Source organism: Cebus imitator, unplaced genomic scaffold (assembly GCF_001604975.1).
Source record: "Cebus imitator isolate Cc_AM_T3 unplaced genomic scaffold, Cebus_imitator-1.0 Scaffold15, whole genome shotgun sequence".
In the NCBI taxonomy this organism is placed as follows: Eukaryota; Metazoa; Chordata; class Mammalia; order Primates; family Cebidae; genus Cebus; species Cebus imitator.
The window spans coordinates 6907977-6927855 of NW_016107330.1; the positions used below are offsets into that span (position 1 = coordinate 6907977).

Genomic DNA, 19879 nt, shown 5'->3' on the forward strand with positions numbered 1-19879 from the left:
GGTGAAACCCTGTATCTTACCAAAATACAAAAAAATAGCTGTACGTGGTGGCATGCACCTGTAATCCCAGCTACTGGGGAGACTGAGGTAAGAGAATCCCTTGAACCTGAGAGGTAGGGAGGCAGAGGATGCAGTGAGCTGCGATCGTGGCATTGCACTCCAGCCTTCGAGACAGAGCCAGACTCCGTCTCAAAAAAAAAAGAGAAGAAAAGAAGCCCAGGTCTGTCTGACACCACCACCCACCTGAATCCTTCACCACTGCCTGGTACTGCCTCATCAGGCTTTTAGGAGGGTCTCATGGTGAAAAGCGTGTGAAAGTCTACTTGGGGCGTGTCTTGGCTAAGCTAACTAAACTCTTACTGTTATTCATACACTGCAGGCTTGGAAAGCATACACAGCAGCACAGCAGGGGTTTCATGGCCGGTAAGACGGAGTTTCGCTCTTGCTGTCCAGGCTGGAGTGCAACAGCGTGATCTTGGCTCACAGCAACCTCCGCCTCCCGGGTTCAAGCAATTCTGCCTTAGCCACCCAAGTAGCTGGTATTACAGGCATGTGTCACCATGCCTGGCTAGTTTTGTATATGATGGGGTTTCTCCGTGCTGGTCAGGCTGGTCTCGAACTCCCGACCTCAGTTGTTCCACCCGCCTTGGCCTCCCAAAGGGCTAGAATTACAGGCGTGAGCCACCGCGCCCGGCCCCAAAGTATTTTCCTTAGCTGCCAACCGATGGCCATTAAATTCAGATTGATTAGAGTCCCTCTGCTCCCCCATGTTCACTTCGGCTCCCTACAGCATCGCCACATAGTAAGGAGACACTGCACCGTGTGGGTGGGGACCAGGTGGTCGTGGAGAGGTGGTAGGCTGGGGCTCAGAGACAGGTTTATTGTCAGCTTCACACAGAGGCCAGGAGACAAGGAACACGGAAGTGGAGCAATGCAGGACAGGAGGTCTCCAGGGAACTCCAATTCTCTCATCCCAGCTCCCAGGCCGGCCTTGGGACACTGCACAGATGCGTAACCGGAAGCCAGGGGACCCCAATAGGAGGAGAATTCTGGGGAACCTAGGGCCCTGTCCTGGAAGGGCAACCCTGCCTCACTCGCCAAAGTCCTGGACTTCGGGGACAGCGCTCCTGCTGCAGCGAACAGAGAGCACAGCTTGGTCAGGCTGGCGCTCTAGAGCAGAGACCCCCAACCCCAGTGTGCGGATATGGTAAAAAAGGGGGCGTTGCGGGGGCGGAGCTTAATGATGGGCGGGAACAGGCGGAAACTACAGGAATTCAGCCAATGCCTCCAATGGGCGAGGCCAAATAAGGGGGCGGGACTAGAGAGGACTGAGCTACGGCCTGAGGACCGGCCAAGGGGCGTGGTCATTATGGTGCGGGTGGGGCCGGGGTCCGACGGGGTCCGCCTGCCTTGCTGACCGAAAGCAGCGCCTCTGGTTGTCCGCCAGTGCCTACTTGGCCAGGTAGCGCTAGCGCTTTATCTTGGTAGCCAGGCCTGGCACATTGGGCACGAGCCGGGCGATGGGGTGCAGAAAGAACACTACGTGCTGGGGAGAAAGGGGCCAAAAAGAATGACTGCCTTAGAGATCTTATGGAGCGCTTACCCCGCGCCAAACCCTAATCTGAGGGTTTTCTGGATATTAATTTATTTAATTTGCACAACTCTATGAGCTGGGAATAATTTCTACTCTACAAGTGAAGAAACAGAAGCAGAAAGGAGTTGTCATTTGCCCAAAGACACAGAGGTATGATTTGAACCCCTTAACACTAGGAACCCCGTTAGGGGGAGGGCTTGTAAAAGAGCAAAGCTGGTGGGAGACTGCTTCCTCTCTTTTCTTCAGATCTCTTGCCAAGAGATAATGTTATTATTATTTGTGATATTAATTCATTGGGCACCTACAACGTGCCAGGCACTGTGCAAATGCTTGACACCTTCATAACGACTCTATGAAGTAGATCATGTTATGTAATATATCCCCCTTTCCAGCCGGTCGGCGACAGAGCCTGAACTTGCAACCAAGCCTATCCAAGACAGATGGCTGAGCCTACCTCGAAGGCGATAATGAAGCCCAGATGCACGGCCAGCAGCTTCCAGTAGAAGAGGGCGAGGTTCACCCGCGCGTCGCGAAAGGCCTTGTATCTGGGTTGCGGGATCCGGAAAGGCTCTCGGATCTCGACTCCGAACCCTGCGCTTCCTCCCCTCCTCTCCCCTAGAATCTGGCCCTGTCTGTTCAGCCCGTATCCTAGCCGGCTCCGCGCATCTGTTTGGGACAGGTTCAGCTCACTGCATCTCAAGCAGGCCCCGCCCCACCCGTCCACTGTTTCGGCTCCGGACTTCCCAGGCAGGCCCCGCCCCTACCTCTTCAGCACTCGCCCTTCCCAGACAGGCCCCGCCTACCAAAGCTCAGTACCCGCCCCTCCCAGGCCTCGCTCTGAAAGGCTCCGCGCCCTGCTTCCCAGACAGGCCTCGCCCCTCTCACCTCAGGGTCCCGCCCACCATGGCTCGGGCGGGACGCTGAGCCACGGTGGGCGGGACCCTGAGGTGAGAAGGCCCCGCCCACCACGTCTCATGGCCACGCCCCTCCCCCCCAGTCTGAAGGGTCTCGCACCTACAGAGTATTTGCTCTGGGCCAGGTAGGCTGGGGGCGCGGGTGCCTGCCTGAAATTCACAAAGCCGCTCAGCTGGATGTGGTGTTCACACTGGTACAGAAGATGCGGCAGGAAGTCCGAGGTGAAGGTGAGACGGAAGCCTGCAGAGCCAGAGGGCCTTCAGGGCCCAATCCCCTAACTCACCCCCACTCGGATCCTGACCCACTCCCGAGGCAGGATGAACCTTTGGCCCGGAATCCTAGCCTCCTGTCCCCTATTTCCCAACCTCTGGCCCGGATTTCCTGCTCCAGCCCCCCATTTCCCTATTCCTGAACCGCCTTCCCCAGTCTCTGAGCTCCATCTCCCCCGCCTCCCTCCTCTGTATTCCCTTCCTCTACCGCACTCCTATTCACGGTGACCGTAAGGTGCACCATGGCCTCCAGCAGGAGCAGCCAGATCCAGATGTCCTGCCGCGCCCAGCCATTGGTCGCTGGTACTCGCACAGGAACTTGTGGGCATCCAGTCGGATCTCTACCCAGTTGGGCAGAGCAAACAGGGGCGCCAGCAGGAAGGCCCCCACAAAAATGGTGATGAACCCAAACTGCAGCTCTGGGAGGCAGGGAGTGTCCCTTGCTGTGCCAGCCCCCCAGAGGCCCCACTAATGCTCAGGGCACACGCTGGCTGCTGAGTGCTCACCCATCTCCGGGTATTCATCAAATAGTCCCTGGCACTCGATGAGCTCATACTCCTTCCTCCTCCCAGCGCTGGAGCTCCTGCCCAACCTGGGTGTCCCTCTGTCCTGCCAGCTGCCACTTCTGCCAGGAAGGCTTCAGCTTCCTGGGGGCAGGAAGCAGGGAAAGCAGATAATGGTCATAACAGGATCTTGTGCTAGGAACTGCCACTTCTATTACCAGCACACCCTAGAGGCAGGCATCATGATGATTGCCGCTTTATTGATGAGGAAACACACCTACAGAACTTCCCCCAGGTTCCCCAGATTGTAAGTGGTGGAGCCAGGGTTCAAATCCAATCTGTTAGCCTCAGTTACACTCCTAAGAGTCCAGCCCCCCTTTTTTTTTTCTTTTTTTTTTTTTTTTGAGATGGAATCTTGCTCTGTCACCCAAGGCAGAGTGCTGTGGAGCAATCTCAGCTCACTGTGACCTCTGCCTCTCGGGTTCAAGCGATTCTCCTGCCTCAGCCTCCAGAATAGCTGGGATTACAGGCGCTCACCACCACACCCAGCTAATTTTTGTATTTTTAGTAGAGATGGGGTTTCACCATCTTGGCCAGGCTGGTCTCGAACTCCAGACCTCATGATCCACCCACCTTGGTCTCCCAAAGTGCTGGGATTACAGGCATGAGCCACTGTGCCTGGCCCTGAGAGTCCAGCACTTTATGACTCCTAAGCAGATCTCATTAAAGACTGGCTGCTCCTAGGGAAAAGGACCAGCTCTGATTCATTTCTGTGTCCCTAGCATCCATCCAGGGGTGCACAGCAGGAAGGCCCCCCAAAAGATGGTGATGAACTCAAACTGCAGCATTGGGAGGTGGTGTTGTCGGGCATGGGGCCATCCAGTAAGGGATGAAGGACAGAATAAATGCAGGTGTTAGATTTTCACAGCTGCACAATGATGTGCCCATAAGTTACAGTTGATAAGACTCTAGCCCAGGGAAATCAAGAACCAGCTTCAAGATCAATAGCAAGACCTGGGTAGGGACAAATCGAGCCCAATGGGTGCTGCTGCTTTTGCTGGGCTGCTTCCTTGGGAGGCAACAGCCTCGAGGCTGGGGTTTGGGAAGTAGTCTCATCTGCCTCTGAAAAATGCCATGTAGAAGGGAGAAGAGTAGAAACTGACAAACTGGAAAATGAAGACTTTGAAAGTGAAGGCATTTTCATGGAAGGTCTGGATTCTATGTATCTCTGGACAAAGGGCAGAGCTGGACAGAATTCTACTGGGTGCAAAGGGGCAGGCATAGCCCATCAGGTCAGCCCCTATGCTCCTGTCCTTAACTCACTGATCCCTAATGCCAGCTTTGTGTCCCTGGCCACTCTCACTTGAGGGTGATTGGAGACACCAGACTCCCAGTTCCCAGATGACACAAAGACAGCCCTGCAACCCATTACCTTCACTTACCCCATCTGGTGAACCAGCCAGTAAGGTGTAGACCTGGCTTAAGAGAAAGACCAGGCCGGGCGAGGTGACTCACACCGGTAATCCCAGCACTTTGGGAGGCCGAGGCAGGTGGATCACCTTAGGTCAGGAGTTTAAGACCAGCCTGACCAACATGGTGAAACCCCGTCTCTACTAAAAATACAAAAATCAGCCTGGAATTACAGGTGCGTACCTGTAATTCCAGCTACTCAGGAGGCTGAGGCAAGAGAATTGCTTGAACTTGCAAGGCAGAGGTTGCAGTGAGCTCAGATAATGCCACTGCACTCAAGCCTGGGCAACAGAGCAAGACTCCATCTCAAAAAACAAAAAAAAACCAGCATCAGGTTGAGCGCAGTGCTGTTGATGTTGGCAATGTTGCCAGCCTAGGCAGAGTGATGGGCCATTACCTGGAGCCTACCCATGTGGTGGGATGAAAAAATCCTGAAGATGCCTACTTCAGGCCTGGAGCCTGGAACATTGCTCCCACCCTCCACTGCCCCAAGGGACATTTACTTGGGTCATGAGCACGGGGTTGCCAGTGCAGCACATTGCAATGCTGATGATGCCAAGTTAAATTATGATAGACAACAAGAAAATCATCACCATGCAGAGCTGGGGGCTGGGAGACAGGGCTGTCAGAGATGGAAAGAGGGCTGCCAGGGTTCCAGAGCACCCACCCTGGAGGTGCCAGTCCTTTCAGAGCAAAGGCCCAATGTCCCCTCACCACAGTGAGGATGGCTGCAGAGCCAGTGAGTAGGCGGGAAAGGCAGCTGTAGGGTGGGGAGTAGAGTTCATTCAGGCCTGTCACTTGGTTCTGGATCATCTGCAGGGCCAGGGCAGCAAACTCTAGATGTAGGCACTCCTATCACAAGGGGCAACAGAAATGTCCATCCTAGGGCTGAGAGGCTGGTGCCATGATCCTAGGATAAGGGAAGCCCCTTACATTTTCCTGACTGCCTAGGGAGCTCTGGAAGTACAGGAATGGGGTCTAATTCACTTTTGGTTTTACAGGGCCTTTTTCCCCCAGGGCATGGTTAAAAGCCTGTGGATGGATGGCTGGATGGTTGGGTGGGTAGACGGAGAAGTAAACAGCAAAAGGGTGGACATGTGGGAAAGGGCTAGATAGACTGATGGGTGAGCAGACAGTAGGCAGACAAATGGGTGGGTAAACTGGACAAACAATCAGCAAATCTGTATAGTTTACTCACAAGTAAGTAGGTAGGCAGGTGGGTGGAGGGATGGACGTATGACTAGGTGGGTGAGCAGATAAAAGTCTGGTAGGATGGTTGATGGACATGAGGATTGATGGATGGATAGATGGATGATGGATGGATGATTAGGTGGGTGAGCAGATGAAAGTCTGGTTGGATGGCTGATGGACATGAGGATGGATGGGTAGATGGATGGATGGACGAATGGAGGGATAGACAGATAGCTAGGTGGATGAGAAGATGAAAGTCTGGTTGGATTGTTGAGGACTGATGAATGGATGGATGAATGGATAGATGGATGGATGAATGGAGGATGGGTGGATGGTTAGGTGGGTGAGCAGATGAAAGTCTGGTTGGATGGGTGATGGACATCAGGATGGATGGTTGGATGGATGAATGGATAGATGAAATGATGGATGGATGGATGGATGGATGAATGGACGGATGGTTAGGTTGGTGAGCAGATGAAAGTCTGGTTGGATGATCGATGGACATGAGGATGGATGGATGGATGGTAAATGGATGGTTAGGTGGGTAAGCAGATCAAAGTCTGAATGGTGGATGAACATGGGGATGCATGGATGAATGGATGAATGGGATGGGTGGATGGGTGGATGAGTAGATAAGTTTATTAGTTTAGTCGATAACTATTAACTGTGTATCACTCTGCAATAGATACTGAATATGCCGCAGTGAACAAACTGGAGAAGATCCATGCCCTAATGAAATTTACAAACTAGTTTGTGAGACAGACATTAAATGAATGAACACAGATATATATATATAAGTCCTATGAAGGAAAACGTTTTCATGGATGGTCACTCTGAGTAAAGGACAATTTAGCTGTGACCCAGAAGGTGAAAAGGTGCTAAAGGGACAGTGGAGAGAAGCTTTCTGGGGAGGGAACAGTGTGTGCAAAGGCAGGGCGACTTTTTTTTTTTTTGAGACAGTCTCATTCTGTTCCCAAGGCTGAAGTACAGTGGTGCGATCTTGCCTCAGTGCAACCTCTCCCTTCCAGCTTCCAACAATTATTGTGCCTCAGCCTCCCGAGTAGCTGGGATTATAGGCATGTGCCACCACGCCCAGCTGATTTTTGTATTTTTAGTAGAGACAAGGTTTTGCCATGTTGGTCAGGCTGGTCTCGAACTCCTGGTTTCAAGTGATCTGCCTGCCTCAGCCTCCCAAAGTCCTAGGATTACGGGCATAAACTACTGCACTCAGCCCACTCTTTTCAAATTAAATCAAATTTATTCTTTTTGAAACAGTCTCACTCTGTCACCCAGGCTGGAGTGCAGTTGTGTGATCGCAGCTCACTGCAACTTCTACCTCCCGGGTTCAAGTGATTCTCATGTCTCAGCCTCCCAAGTAGCTGGGATTACAGGTGCATGCCACAGTGCTGGGCTAGTTTTGTAATTTTAGTAGAGATTAGTTTTTTTGTTTTTTGTTTTTTGCCATATTGGCCAGGCTGATCTTAAACTCCTGGCCTCAAGTGATCCACTTGCTTCAGCTTCTCAAAGTGCTGGGATTATAGGTATGAGCCACTGTGCACAGCCAATTTTAATTTTAATTTAATTTTTAATGTATTTTTTAAAGACAAGGTCTTGCTCTGTCACCCAGGCTGGAGTGCAGTGGCACAATCATAGCTCACAGGAGCCTCAAACTCCTGGCCCCAAGTGATCCTCCTGCCTCAGTCTGCTGAGTAGCCGGGACTACAGATACATGTCATTGCACCCAGCTTATTTTTTATTTTTTAGTAGACAGAAAGTCTCACTATATTGCTGAGGCTGATCTTAGATTCCTGGGCATCAGTGATCCTCCTGCCTTGGCCACCGGAAGTGCTGGAATTTCAGGTGTGAGCCACTATGCCCAGCCCAGGGCCACTCTTTAGAGTCACCTGAGTTGTATACTGCACTATCCAGGGGGTACCATTGACATTTGCTTTGTTGCCTCAGTGTTCCCTTTCTGCTTTTTCAGTCCCCCAGCAGCTGTTTAACCAATACCTTATATTAAATTCTCTCTGTTACAATACCTTGTCTGGTTTTCTATCTCCTATAACCCTGTTGAATGGATGAAGTGGTGAATGCCTGGACAAATGGGTAGGCAGAAGATAGATTATTCACAGATTCATTCAACAAACATTTATTGAGCATCTTCTATATGCTAGAGACCATTCTGGGCACTGGGGATATAGCAGTCAACATCACACCCAAGGTCTCTGCTCTCATGGAGCTCACATGCCAGTGGGAGAAGACAGATAATAAACAAACTATAAAATACAGTGATGAATGCTGCGATGAAATTCAAACAGGGAGCCAGGCGCGGTGGCTCACACCTGTAATCCCAGCACTTTGGGAGGCCGAGGTGGGTGGATCACCTGAGGTCAGGAGTTCACAACCAGCCTGGCCAACATGGTAAAACCTCATCTCTAGTAAAAATACAAAAAATTAGCCAGGTGTAGTGGCAGGTGCCTATAATCCCAGATACTTGAGAGGCTGAGATAGGAGAAGCATTTGAACCTGGGAGGTGGAGGTTGCAGTGAGCGGAGATCACCCCATTGCACTTCAGCCCAGGCAATAAGAGCGAAACTCCATCTCAAAAAATAATAATAAATAAGTGAGAGGGAGCCTCTCTGGATTGGTGGTCAGGGAAAACCTCTATAAGAAGGAGACATTTGAGGCTTGGTGACAAGGAGTAGACCATATAAAATCTGAAGGGGCTGGGCACAGTGGCTCACATCTGTCTGTAATCCCAGCACTTTGGGAGGCCAAGGCAGGCAGATTGCCTGAGGTCAGGAGCTTGAGACCAGCATGGCCAACATGGTGAAACCCGGCATCTACTAAAAATACAAAAATTAGCCAGGTGTGGTGGCACACGCCCGTAACCCCAGTTACTTGGGAAGCTGAGGCAGAAGACGCATTTGAACCTGGGAGGTGGAAGCTGCAGTTAACTGAAATTGCACCACTGCACTCCAGCTTGGGCAATAGAGAAAGATTCCATAAAAAAAAAAAAAAAAAAAAAGTTGAAGGAAGAGGATTCTGGCAGGGAGCATAGCCAGTGCCAAGGCCCCAGGGTGGAAATGAACTTGACCTATTCAAGGATCTGGTGGAGCCAGTGGGGGAGAACCAGCCACAGGCCAGATGACACAAGGCCTTGTAGGCCACTGTGAGGGGGTTGGATGTTTTCCCAGGTACATCTCAAATGAGACTGTCCTGGAAGGCTTTGAGGAAGGTAACACAGAATGTCACCCTCCTGGCAACTGAGAACCAATTAAGTGGGGCAAGGAGCCCTGTTAGGAGGTCACTGCTGTCCAGGAAAGAGGAAATGTGACCTGGTCTGGGGTGTGGCAGAGGAGGTCGTGAGAAGTGAACAGATTCGGGACCAATGATTAGATGTTTGGATAGACAGGTAGGTAGCTGGATGGGTAGGTGGGTAGGTGGAATGTTTTCTCCTTCTTGGTTCTAGGGCGGGTCTCTCTCCAAGGCCCAGCTGATCATCTAAATACTCCCAGTGTTTCACCTCACCCAGCCTGATGTCAGAGAAGGGTGGAAAGCGACCCAGGAAAAGTGTGAGGAGAAGCCAGATTTGGATCCTGGGATGCTGGACTCCAAGCCTGAGCTCTTCCCAGCACACCTTATGGCCTCTGAGAACTCTGGGAAATGGGGTTGTGGGCCTGGAGGGCTGAGCTGGGTATCACGTCCTGGTCCTGGAAGTCACTGCAGTCCCAGTGGTGGGCCAAGGTGGCACTCCCCACTTCCATTGCTCCAGGAAGGCCATGAAGATGCTGAAGAACACAGTTCCAGAGTGGTCAAAGAGGCAGCTTAGCGGCAAGGAGGGGTGAGAGGGCACATTGTAGGGCCAGCATCCAGACCCAGGTTGGGCCCAAAACACCCACCTGGTTTTTTTGCCCCTTTCCCTGGCCCACCTTGGCCATGGAGCAAATCCCGGAAATATTCCATGTGGCACAGGTATCACAGAGTGGGACCCACACTGACACAGATCTCCTCTCTGTGAGCAGAGGGTGCCCATCCTGGAAGGGCATATCCTCAACCAGGCAGATGACCTGGCCCACCCAGCCCATTGCCCAACCCTTCCACAGCCACCCACACTAGTGTGTTGGTCCCCATGCTGACAAGGCCAGAGATAAAGACCAAGGTGCTTACCAGGCTGACAGGCAGCAGCCAGGCCGTGTAGAAACCTGAAGGGTGAGAGAAAATTCATGAACCCCCATCTCTGCACTCAAGCTCCACTCCCAAACCCCACCCCAGTGCCAGACTTACTTACCCAGGCAAAATCGATGACCACCTTCTCCCCAAAGTACTCTCATACGTGGTCCAGGGGCCGGTAGTTATGCCAGTATCCCCAGCAAGCCCAGTATGGGCACAGCAATTGGCAAGAGTTGAGATCTGAACCGGGTACCTGGTACTAGGGCAGTTCAAAGGGGTCCTAGGGGGATAAAAGGAGGTAGAGCTGCAGGGAGGTTTGAGAGTGCTCTCCGGATGCCCCAGCCACCGCTGCCATGCTGTTAGGTCTGGGAGAGATCTGAGCTTGGGACATCTCTCCCTCATGCAATGGGAAGGCTGCGGTGTAGACTCCCTCTGCCAGCAGGCGGGCAATGCCTATTTCGGTGTTTCTTCTTCCTGGAGAGGTGCAGGGCCAGGATCTCTGCCACTTGCCAGAGGAGTCCTGGTGTCACCTCTGCCCACTTAAGGTCCCAGCTGGACTCGCCCCAAGCAGCCATCTCACCACTCGGTGCCTGCACGTGTTGGAGAAGTAGCAGTCGCAGGAATCGCTAACCAGGAATCTATGAGAGGAGCAGGGGTCAGAAGCCCAGCCCTCCACCCAATCTGAAACCTAATGCTACGAGAATCCAGAGCCTCTCGGTTGAAGACAGGCAGGTGAGACATGCCAGCTGCTACTGCCAGAGAACCCTTCTGCCCGCAGAGCGCAGCGTGGGCTGGGTGTGTTCGTCAGGTGAGCATCAGAGCGGATTGAACAGGTGGGAATCAGGAATGGGAGGCAGGGCCAGGGCCCCAGTTTGCGGAAAGGACAGGCCCAGAGATCTAAAGAGAGTGAAGCGGGAGTTGCCTCGGAGGCGCTGGGAGGAGGGGCAAATCAGCCTTGGTTGGGCGAAGGCTTCTGCGGGCTGCTAGCCCCTCCACGGGCAGACCCCGCCCACCCAAGGCGCCGCCCCGTCCCACCTGTCAGGCTCTGAGCTGCGGAGGGCGCCCCTGCAGGAGTCCTGGGGCCGGCTGGGCACGTTCTGCGGCCGAGGGTTGCTCAGGAGCAGGCGCCGCCCTGGCTCCGTCCAGCCGTCCGAGTCGGGGTTGGCCGGGCCTGGGGTCAAGGTCAGGATTACGGCCCCTGGGGTGACTCCGCCCCGGGCGGACCCCGCCCCGCCTCTCCACCTGCGGCGGCGCGCGCAGGTTCAGTTCCTCGGTGAAGCGCTGCGGCTCCCAGGCGCGCTCAGCTCGCGAAGGGCGCGGCGTTACGCGGGGCTGCTCTCTTGGGCTGCTCTCCCGGGAGGGGAGAGTGAGGGACCCCCAAGCGCGTCCGCTCCCGATCTCGGCCGGGAGGGGACAGATCCCATTTTTCGCGCGGGTCCTTTCCGTCTTCAAAAGAGCTGTGACATGCATTTCCTCGTTTACATTTCAAACGAGGAAACCGAACACCCTCGTTTTTCAAACCCGGTTTGTGCCCAGAAATAACTGGCTGGGCTGTGGGGTAGCTGGAGGCCACAGTCAGGCCTGGGGCTGCCTTCAGGGCCCTAACCCCAGCTCTGTTGCTGCCCGGGAGAGCTAAGGTCTCCTGGAGTTAAGGACAGAGGGGGATGTGATCAGGCCCCCCTGGGAGCAGGGCTGAGGGCTGCAGGAGTGGGAGCTGGCTGCAGGCTCTGAGGCTTGGGTCCCTTTGCAGGGTGTGGGATAAGTGCAGGGCCTGAGCTCTGAGACTCAGGAGTGAGAACATGCTGGAATCAGTCCTTCCTCTGGCCCAGACCCTGGAAACAAAACCAGGTGGCAGTGTTGACCTAGGTTGACAAACACAGGTGGCAGTGTTCAGGGTGGACAGACTGGCAGCATGCATGGGCATGTGTGCTTGGGCACAGGCATCAGGACAGGTGAGTCTGGGCCTCCTGTGTGTGCCAGGAGGCAGGAGTGGAAAGCACTTTCGTTCTAGCACAGGTGTGTGAGCACAGGTGGTGCTGTGAGTGGGGCCTCAGCAGAGCTGCAGCGCTCCAAGGGTCAGCTAGCTTTGGGGACACTCTGCTTTGGACCAGACGCAGGCCAGGCCTCAGCCCAGGGGTTCATCTATGGGATGAACCATAGATGGGCAGGAGCCCATCAGAGGGGAGAGTATAAAGGCCCATTTCCCTGGGGCCTTCCCCTCATCCTCCTTAGTCTCCTTAGACCAGTGTCTCTGGCTCATGGGGCAGGGCTGAGGCACAAGCCTGGGCCTGCACACTGCCCTCCCAGCTCCTGGCAATGGCCTCCCACAGGGCAGAGCTGCCTCTCAGGCCACTGGCATGGTCACTGACTCCCACTGGCATGGTCCTTGGCCCTGCATGGTGCTGCTTTCGGATGCCTTGAGCTGCCAGGATTCCCATCCTAAGCCTGGCCTGACAGCTTCATGATCAAGAAAGGCACTGCAGGCCGGGTGTGGTGGCTCACACCTGTAATCCCAGCACTTTGGGAGGCTGAGGTAGGCAGATCACTTGAGGTCAGGAGTTCAAGACCAGCCTGGCCAACATAATGAGACCCCCCCATCTCTACTAAAAATACAAAACTTAGCTGGCATGGTGGTGGGTGCCTGTAATCCCCGCTACTCGGGAGGCTGAGATACGAGAATTGTTTGAACCCAGGTGTAGGTTGCAGTGAGCTCAGATCATGTCACTGTACTCCAACCTGTGTGACAGAGCAAGATTCTGAAACAAAAAAAAGAACAAAAGTCACTGCAGGCCAGGCATGGTGGCTCACGCCTCTCATCCCAGCACTTTGGGAGGCTGAGGCGGGTGGATCACCTGAGGTCTGGAGTCCGAGACCAGCCTGGCCAACATGGCAAAACCCATCTCTACTAAAAATACAAAAATGAGCCAGGCATGGTGGCAGTCACTTGTAATCCCCGCTACTCGGGAGACTGGGGCAGGAGAATCGCTTGAACCCAGGAGGCGAAGGGTGCAGTGAGCTGCACTCTAGCTTGGGTGAGAGAGCCAGACTCCGACTCAAAAACAACAACAAAAAAGAAAGGCACTGCAGAGTGATGGGCTTGACTCCTGACTTCACAGGTGGACTCCATGTCCCAGCCTCCCCCACAGTGCCACATGACCACATGACTGCTGGGTGCTGGCCTCTGGAGTGGGTAGAATGAGGTGCCACCCTGGGCCTGGTCCACAGAAAGCTGGGGGCCACCTCCCTCCTGTACTCACTCCCTGGCTGCTGACTGGGTGCTGATGCCCTGGGGCAACTGGGCAGGGTCTCTGGGGCTGGGTCTCTGCAGGAGTACCTGCAGCAGAGCCCCACACCCATCATCACCACCTCCTGAAGCCAATGCGAGAACAAACAGGTCTATGGAGTTCCGCACTGGGATTTCGGTGTTTATCTGTTACAACAGATGGTGTCACCTCAACCAATACAGGTTCTTGATTGAAGTCACTTGAGAGGTACCCCATCTCCCCGTCACCCGCCATGGGTGCTGCCAAAGGGGGAAGGCCATGAAAGATGTCCGAGCTCAGGATCTTGGTCCCCATCTCCATGCCATGAATTCTGCAAGGAAAGTGCTGTTGGCGGGGCTTCTCCAGCCACGTCCTCCCTGACCAGGCCAAGCTGCCCCGTCCTCCAGACGGGATCCATGCTCTTGCCCCAGCCTCATGCCCTGTGTCAAGACCTGAGGGTTGGGGGGCGGGATCATAGGCACCCATTCATGATTCATCCAGGAGCACTCTCTGGGGGGCTGGGAAGCAGGCCAGCCGCCACCAGGTCTTGGTGCCACAGCTGCTCAGCGAGGCCGTTGAGTACGTGAGCAATGTCGGCCAGCCCAGCCCGCCCGTCCAGTGTGCGCCCATCAGCCAGCCGCCGCCCTGGCACACTCTTCACCCGTAGCAGGGGCAGCTCCCAGGCCTGCCGGAAGGCTATGAGGTCCCGCTCGGGCACGTCCGTGTGCATGTACTGGTCAAATCTGGAGGAGGGTCAAGGAGCCTGGCCAGGTGCCTCTGCACACACCCCCATCAGACCCCCCCTCCCCCTCCGCCCTGGAACCCGCACCCAGGAGCTGGGCTAGCCATGCTGTACCCTTTAAGTACAAGCCCAGGTGTTGAATTCCACACCTGGGCAGAGGCCAGGCCCCTGACCCCCTTGCTCCATGACTTGCCAAGGGTGGCCTCTGACAGCCCCAGAGGCTACCCAAAGGATACTTGGAGCCGATGACCATCCTGATGACACCAGGGGCCTCACCTGCTATGCGGGCCAGCTGTCCAGGGAGGTCTTCAAAGGAGGCACGGTCAGTGAAGGAGAAAAGGAAGAGGAAGGCATCCGTGTTCTCCTTGCAAGCCTGGTGTTGGAGAGGCATATAACTGCGTCACCCTCCCATCAGCTGCAGCGCCCTGATAAGAATCAGGAATAATCCCTCCTTTCACAGATTGGGGAACTGAGGCCCAGAGCATGATGTGGCTGGTCCTAGGACGAGCATGGGCTGGGACTCAGTCCCCAGTGCCAGCTCAGATCTCTAACTCCCAGGGCAGTGCCTTGAGCTTTTTTTTTTTTTTTTTTTGAGATGGAGTTTGCTCCTGTTGCCCAGGCTGGAGTGCAGTGGTTCGATCTCGGCTGCAACCTCCATCTCCCAGGTTCAAGCGATTCTCCTGCCTCAGCCTCCCAAGTAGCTGGGATTAAAGGCGCCTGGCTAACTTTTTGTGTCATTAGTAGAGACAGAGTTTCTCCATGTTGTCCAGGCTGGTCTCAAACTTTCGACCTCAGGTGATCCGCCCGCATTGGCCTCCCAAAGTGCTGGGATTACAGGCATGAGCCACCATACCCAGCCAGTGCCTTGAGTTCATTAATACCCAGTCGGCCCCTGGCAGAGCCCACCCAGGCCCACATGCCTGCTCACCGGCAGCATGTGATCGAACTTTTTGAGCGCAGACTCTCCACAGTCCCAGAACTCGAAACGAAACATGATGACACGGTCGCTGGCCTGCAGCTTGGCTGGCCAAAATACCACGGTGGTCTGGATGCCTGAGGGGAACCAGGGTCAGCCATTCAGCATGGGAGGGGTGGAGGTGGAGGACTGGGGGCAGGAAGGAATAGGAAGAAGAGATACGTCCCTGCCCTGAGGGGTCCCCACTTTGATGAGGGAGGCACAGTCCTTGACCTGTGAGAATTCTCAGTCTGATGGGAGAAACAGACTGGCCCTGGAGGAGCCTCTGGCATACCAGGAAGATACAGTCCCAGCCATGGCAAAGCCGTTTTGTTTGTATGTGCAGGGAGATCAAAGGTCCCAGGACACTGGGCATGTTTCAACAGGGTGGATCAATCAGCATCCAGTGGTAAGAAACAAGAAAGCAAGATTAGCATTTCCTGAGTCTCTACCTTGAGCCTGGCTTGATGCTAGGGATGTTACCGCCACTACCTCTAGCAACCACACAACCACGCTGTGGGCTAGGTACTAGTATCCCCTTGGGACTGAGGAGTCCATGGAGGCTCAGAGAGGGGAAGTGACTTTCCAAGGCTACAGAGTAGGATGTGGAGCTGGGTATCAACCCTGGCTTGTGTGGTCCAGGGCCAGGTTCTTGCCCCTACCCCAAGGAGGGCCTCCCAGGATGGGCAAAGGACTGAGGTTCCACTCACCGGGGGTCTCGTGGTGTACCACAGGCACTTCCAGGCCAGCCAGCTTGGCCACCAGCGCCGTCTTGCCCACACCACTCTTCCCGGACACGAAGATCTTGTAGCTGGCAGTGTCAATGGACACAGGCGGTGGCAGCACTGGCCGCTCAAGCAGCCCTGGAGCAAAGTGAGAGCCAGGCAGGGTCAAGAGGTGCTGGGGTTTGAAGGTGTCCCCCAAAGTTCATGTGTGAGACACTTAGTCCCCAGTGCAACAGTGTTAGGAGGTAGGGCCTACCAAGAGGTGATGAGCCCAAGTGTTCTACCCTCACAAATGCATCCATGTTGTTATCGAGGGAGTGGGTTTGTTATATAAGCCAGTTTGGGCACCTCTTGCTGTCTTGCTGTCACACTTCTGCCTTCTGCCATGGGATGGCACAGCATGAAGACCCTTTCCAGATGACACTGCCATGCTCTTAGACTTCCCAGCCTCCAGAACTGTGAGCCAAATAAACTTCTATTCATTATAAATTTCCCAGAGGAGGCTGGGCACGGTGGCTCACACCTGTAATCTCAGCACTTTGGGAGGCCAAGGCGGGCAGATCACCTGAGGTCAGGAGTTCGAGACGAGCCTGGCCAATATGGTGAAACTCCTATCTCTATAAAAGAAAATACAAAAAAATTAGCTGGGTGTAGGGGTGGGTGCCTGTAATCTCAGCTACTTGGGAGGCTGGGCCAGGAGAATCACTTGAACCTGGGAAGTGGAAGTTGCAGTGAGCTGAGATCATGTCACTGCACTCCAGCCTGGGCAACAGAGCAAGACTCCATCTCAAAAAAATATAAATAAATAAATAACCTAGAGTGTGGCATTCTGTTACAGCAGCATAAAATGGACTAAGATGGGGGTCAGTCCTGTACTTTCCCCATCAGATCCTAGGCTGGACAATCTCATTTATTTATTTTTTTCTTTACCTTTTTCTTTTTGAGATCGAGTCTCGCTCTGTCACCCAGGCTGGAGTGCAGTGGCAAGATCTTGGCTCACTGCAACCTCCACCTCCCCGGTTCAAGTGATTCTCCTGCCTCAGCCACCAGAGTAGCTGAGATTACAGGCACCCACCACCATGCCTGGCTAAATTTATATTTTTAGTAGAGATGGGATTTCTCCATGTTGGTCAGGCTGGTCTTGAACTCCCGACCTCAGGTGATCCACCCTCCTTGGCCTCCCAAAGTGCTGGGATTACAGGGGTGAGCCACCGCGCCTGGCCCCATCTGTGGTTCTTAATACTCATCCCAATTTTACAGAAGTCTGGGATACAGAGAGACTGGCCTAAGTTATTATAGTCAGTCTGTTGATTTTTTTTTTTTTTTTTTTTTTTTTTTTTTTGGTGTTGTTTTTTTTTTTTTTTTTTTTTTTTTTTTTTTTTTGAGACGGAGTCTCGCTCTTGTTACCCAGGCTGGAGTGCAATGGCGCGATCTCGGCTCACCGCAACCTCCGCCTCCTGGGTTCAGGCAATTCTCCTGCCTCAGCCTCCTGAGTAGCTGGGATTACAGGCACGTGCCACCATGCCCAGCTAATTTTTTGTATTTTTAGTAGAGACGGGGTTTCACCATGTTGACCAGGATGGTCTCGATCTGTTGACCTCGTGATCCACCCGCCTCGGCCTCCCAAAGTGCTGGGATTACAGGCTTGAGCCACCGCGCCCGGCCGTCTGTTGATATTTACTAGCTGCTCTCAATGTTTGTTGTGGGGCCTGCATGACAACCGCTGAACGACACATTCAGGTGTTAACAAAACCTCCCAGATGTCAGCAGGTAAAGTAAAAACACAAAAATTCAAAGCTACTACTGCCATTCCTCTAAGTTATGGCTGCTTGATCCTATCTGTGGCATAGATTAATATGGTCAGTGGGTTCTATGATGTTCCCAGAAAATCAGCTCAGCCTTCACCCAATTCTCTTCCACTCAACACAAATAAACACAAAATGAATACAGCAATAGCCAGCCTTTAGTGAACACCCACTGCATGCCAGAGCCTGCTCAGTGTGTTACAAAAACACTCCTTAGGAATTTCTCCAGCAAATCTATGGGGTAAATACTATGATTATCCCCATTTTACAGAGGTGGGACTTGAAGCTAGAGTTCACTTATCCCCAGTCACACAGCTAGGCAGTGGTGGAGCCTGGGTGTGTGTGACCCCAAATGCAGTGCTACCAGCTATCATGGGATTAGAGGGACAGCAGCCATATTAGAGGGTCTTTTTTTTTTTTTTTGAGACGGAGTTTTGCTCTTGTCGCCCAGGCTGGAGTGCAATAGCTCCATCTAGGGTCACTGCAACCTCCACCTCCCGGGTTCAAGCGATTCTCCTGCCTCAGCCTCCTGAGTAGCTGGGATTATAAGTGCCTGCTACCATGCTCAGCTAATTTTTGTATTTTTAGTAAAGACAGGGTTTCACCATGTTGGCCAGGCTGGTCTTGAACCCCTGACCTCAGGTGATCTACCGCCTCAGCCTCCCAAAGTGCTGGGATTACAGGCGTGAGCTACTGTGCCCGGCCTTCCAGAGGGTCATATTTTCAGTCTAGTGTAATTTCTTAAAAAAAAACCACACAGTTGACATATTGACAAATTTTGGTTCTAGCTATCTCATTCTCTGGTCTGAAGCCTTCTGGCGCCTTGCTTCTCCTGGCCAGAACTGGACTCCGCAGCTCATTCCAGGTACCTCTGGCAGCCTCACAGCGGGGCCTGCCTGGGAGGGTCAGTTTCACCATGGGGAACACCAGTGTCTCATCCCAGAAACAGCAGGACATGGAAGAGGCTCACCTCTACTTACTAGGGCGTGATCTTAGCCAAGTCTGTACCATGTGCTGCTGAGAGGTTAAATGGGAGTGCACTGTGTAAAGTGCCCAGCAGGAGCCCTGGCACGAGGGGAAGGCTCAGTCAACTGCATCTCTGGTGACAGTGGTTGCTGACAGGGTTTCTGCTGTTTCCATGTTCCTGGCTCTGATGATGGAATTAGCTTTAAGGAGATTCAGGGGTGGGGATCCCAGGGATAGGGCTTTCAGTCCCCCAGGCTGAAGACTGCTGAAGACTGCAGTGGCGCAGGCCCTCACTGCGCTGCCTCTCTGCTCCACTCAGGGAGCAACAGCTGATACTCTTCTCCCCGGGGAGTGACAAGTAACAGGCTGGAGGAAAGGGGGAGGCACTTACCAAACACCCGCCGCCGGTTCTTGCGCAGAATGCAAGCCAGGTACTCCTTGCCCTCGGCACTCTCGTGCCAGTTTGGGACAACCACCGAACCGGGCACGGGAGGTCTGGCCATGGCTGGGCACCACGATGGGGTAGGGAGGTGGCAGAATGCTGACAGCAGGGAGTGGAAAGGGGGGTGACCGTCCCAAGCCGGGCCTGTGATCCCTCTTAACTGCCCTCTGACTCTCCCCGGGGGCCCCAGAAAGTGCGGTCCTACAGCCCCTCTCTCCTCTGCAGTGCTCTCTGGGGACAGTCATCCCATTACTGCCCAGGGAGGGTATTTACACAGCCCGTCTCCCCTTGTCACCTTCGGGAGTCAGACACCCCGGTTTCTCCTTTACTTTCTAGATCCCGACTCCCGGGGCCATCTAGCCCTCGGCATCAGCAGTCCCGGCGGCGAACCGAACCGGGTGCCGAAGGCCCCTTTAAACGCCCACCCGCGCTCCCGCCGCCCCAGCCCACCCGGCCCGCTTCCGCCCCGCCTGCGTCCGGCTTCGGCGCGCGCTGCCAGCTCTGGCGCCGGTGCTCACGGCGCATGTGCGGAGGCTGTTGCCATGGAGATGCCGGAGGCTGGGTTGGGCGGGTTCCGGACGGCGTTGGTCCCTCCTACAATGTCCGCAGCCTGCGCGGCGCGATGGCACTGGGACAAGGCCTTTTCCTCTGGGTCGTGGATCCTCTTCTCTACTGCTATGTCCGATCCCCAGTCTTTCTTCCAAAACATCATGAAACGCCCGCTTCTCCAGGAGCCTTCTATGCCTATGTCTCAGTTTCTTCTTCTATAACGTGGACGTAACATGTTATTGCCTCCATAGCTGTGCTCCATGTGTTTAAGTATGACTGTTGCTATTATTATTATTATTATTATTATTATTATTATT

At 53.9% G+C, this 19879-nt stretch overlaps 2 protein-coding genes and 1 long non-coding RNA gene across 7 annotated transcripts in view; all 3 read right to left on the reverse strand.

Annotated features, from left to right (window-relative positions):
* Positions 1 to 2262, reverse strand: part of ARHGEF19 (Rho guanine nucleotide exchange factor 19) — a 20278-nt gene extending 18016 nt beyond the window's left edge. Inside the window, exon 1 of the mRNA XM_037730104.1 lies at positions 2049 to 2262. The gene's annotated coding sequence lies outside the window, so the exon portion shown is untranslated. The remainder of the gene's footprint in view (positions 1 to 2048) is intronic.
* A 7849-nt stretch (positions 2263 to 10111) lies between these two features.
* On the reverse strand, positions 10112 to 11223 carry LOC108287093. The gene is made up of 3 exons (XR_001818203.2): positions 11151 to 11223; positions 10230 to 10395; positions 10112 to 10147 (listed from the first exon to the last, which is right to left on the reverse strand). It is a non-coding gene; the product is annotated as an uncharacterized LOC108287093 (long non-coding RNA).
* A 2291-nt stretch (positions 11224 to 13514) lies between these two features.
* CPLANE2 (ciliogenesis and planar polarity effector 2) lies at positions 13515 to 19751 on the reverse strand. Of its 5 annotated transcripts, none has more exons than XM_037730110.1 (6): positions 19343 to 19751; positions 18963 to 19112; positions 15786 to 15938; positions 15049 to 15173; positions 14357 to 14493; positions 13515 to 14121 (listed from the first exon to the last, which is right to left on the reverse strand). In XM_037730110.1, the coding sequence occupies exons 2-6, from the start codon at positions 19072 to 19074 to the stop codon at positions 13872 to 13874; spliced, it is 777 nt and encodes a 258-aa protein (XP_037586038.1). In that variant the 5' UTR covers positions 19075 to 19112; positions 19343 to 19751; the 3' UTR covers positions 13515 to 13871. The 5 variants fall into 5 exon arrangements, with proteins under 5 accessions (XP_037586038.1, XP_037586044.1, XP_037586042.1 ...); XM_037730116.1 differs by having other exon boundaries at positions 19464 to 19523; XM_037730114.1 differs by having other exon boundaries at positions 18963 to 19113; positions 19382 to 19508.
* Positions 19752 to 19879: the final 128 nt, after the last annotated feature.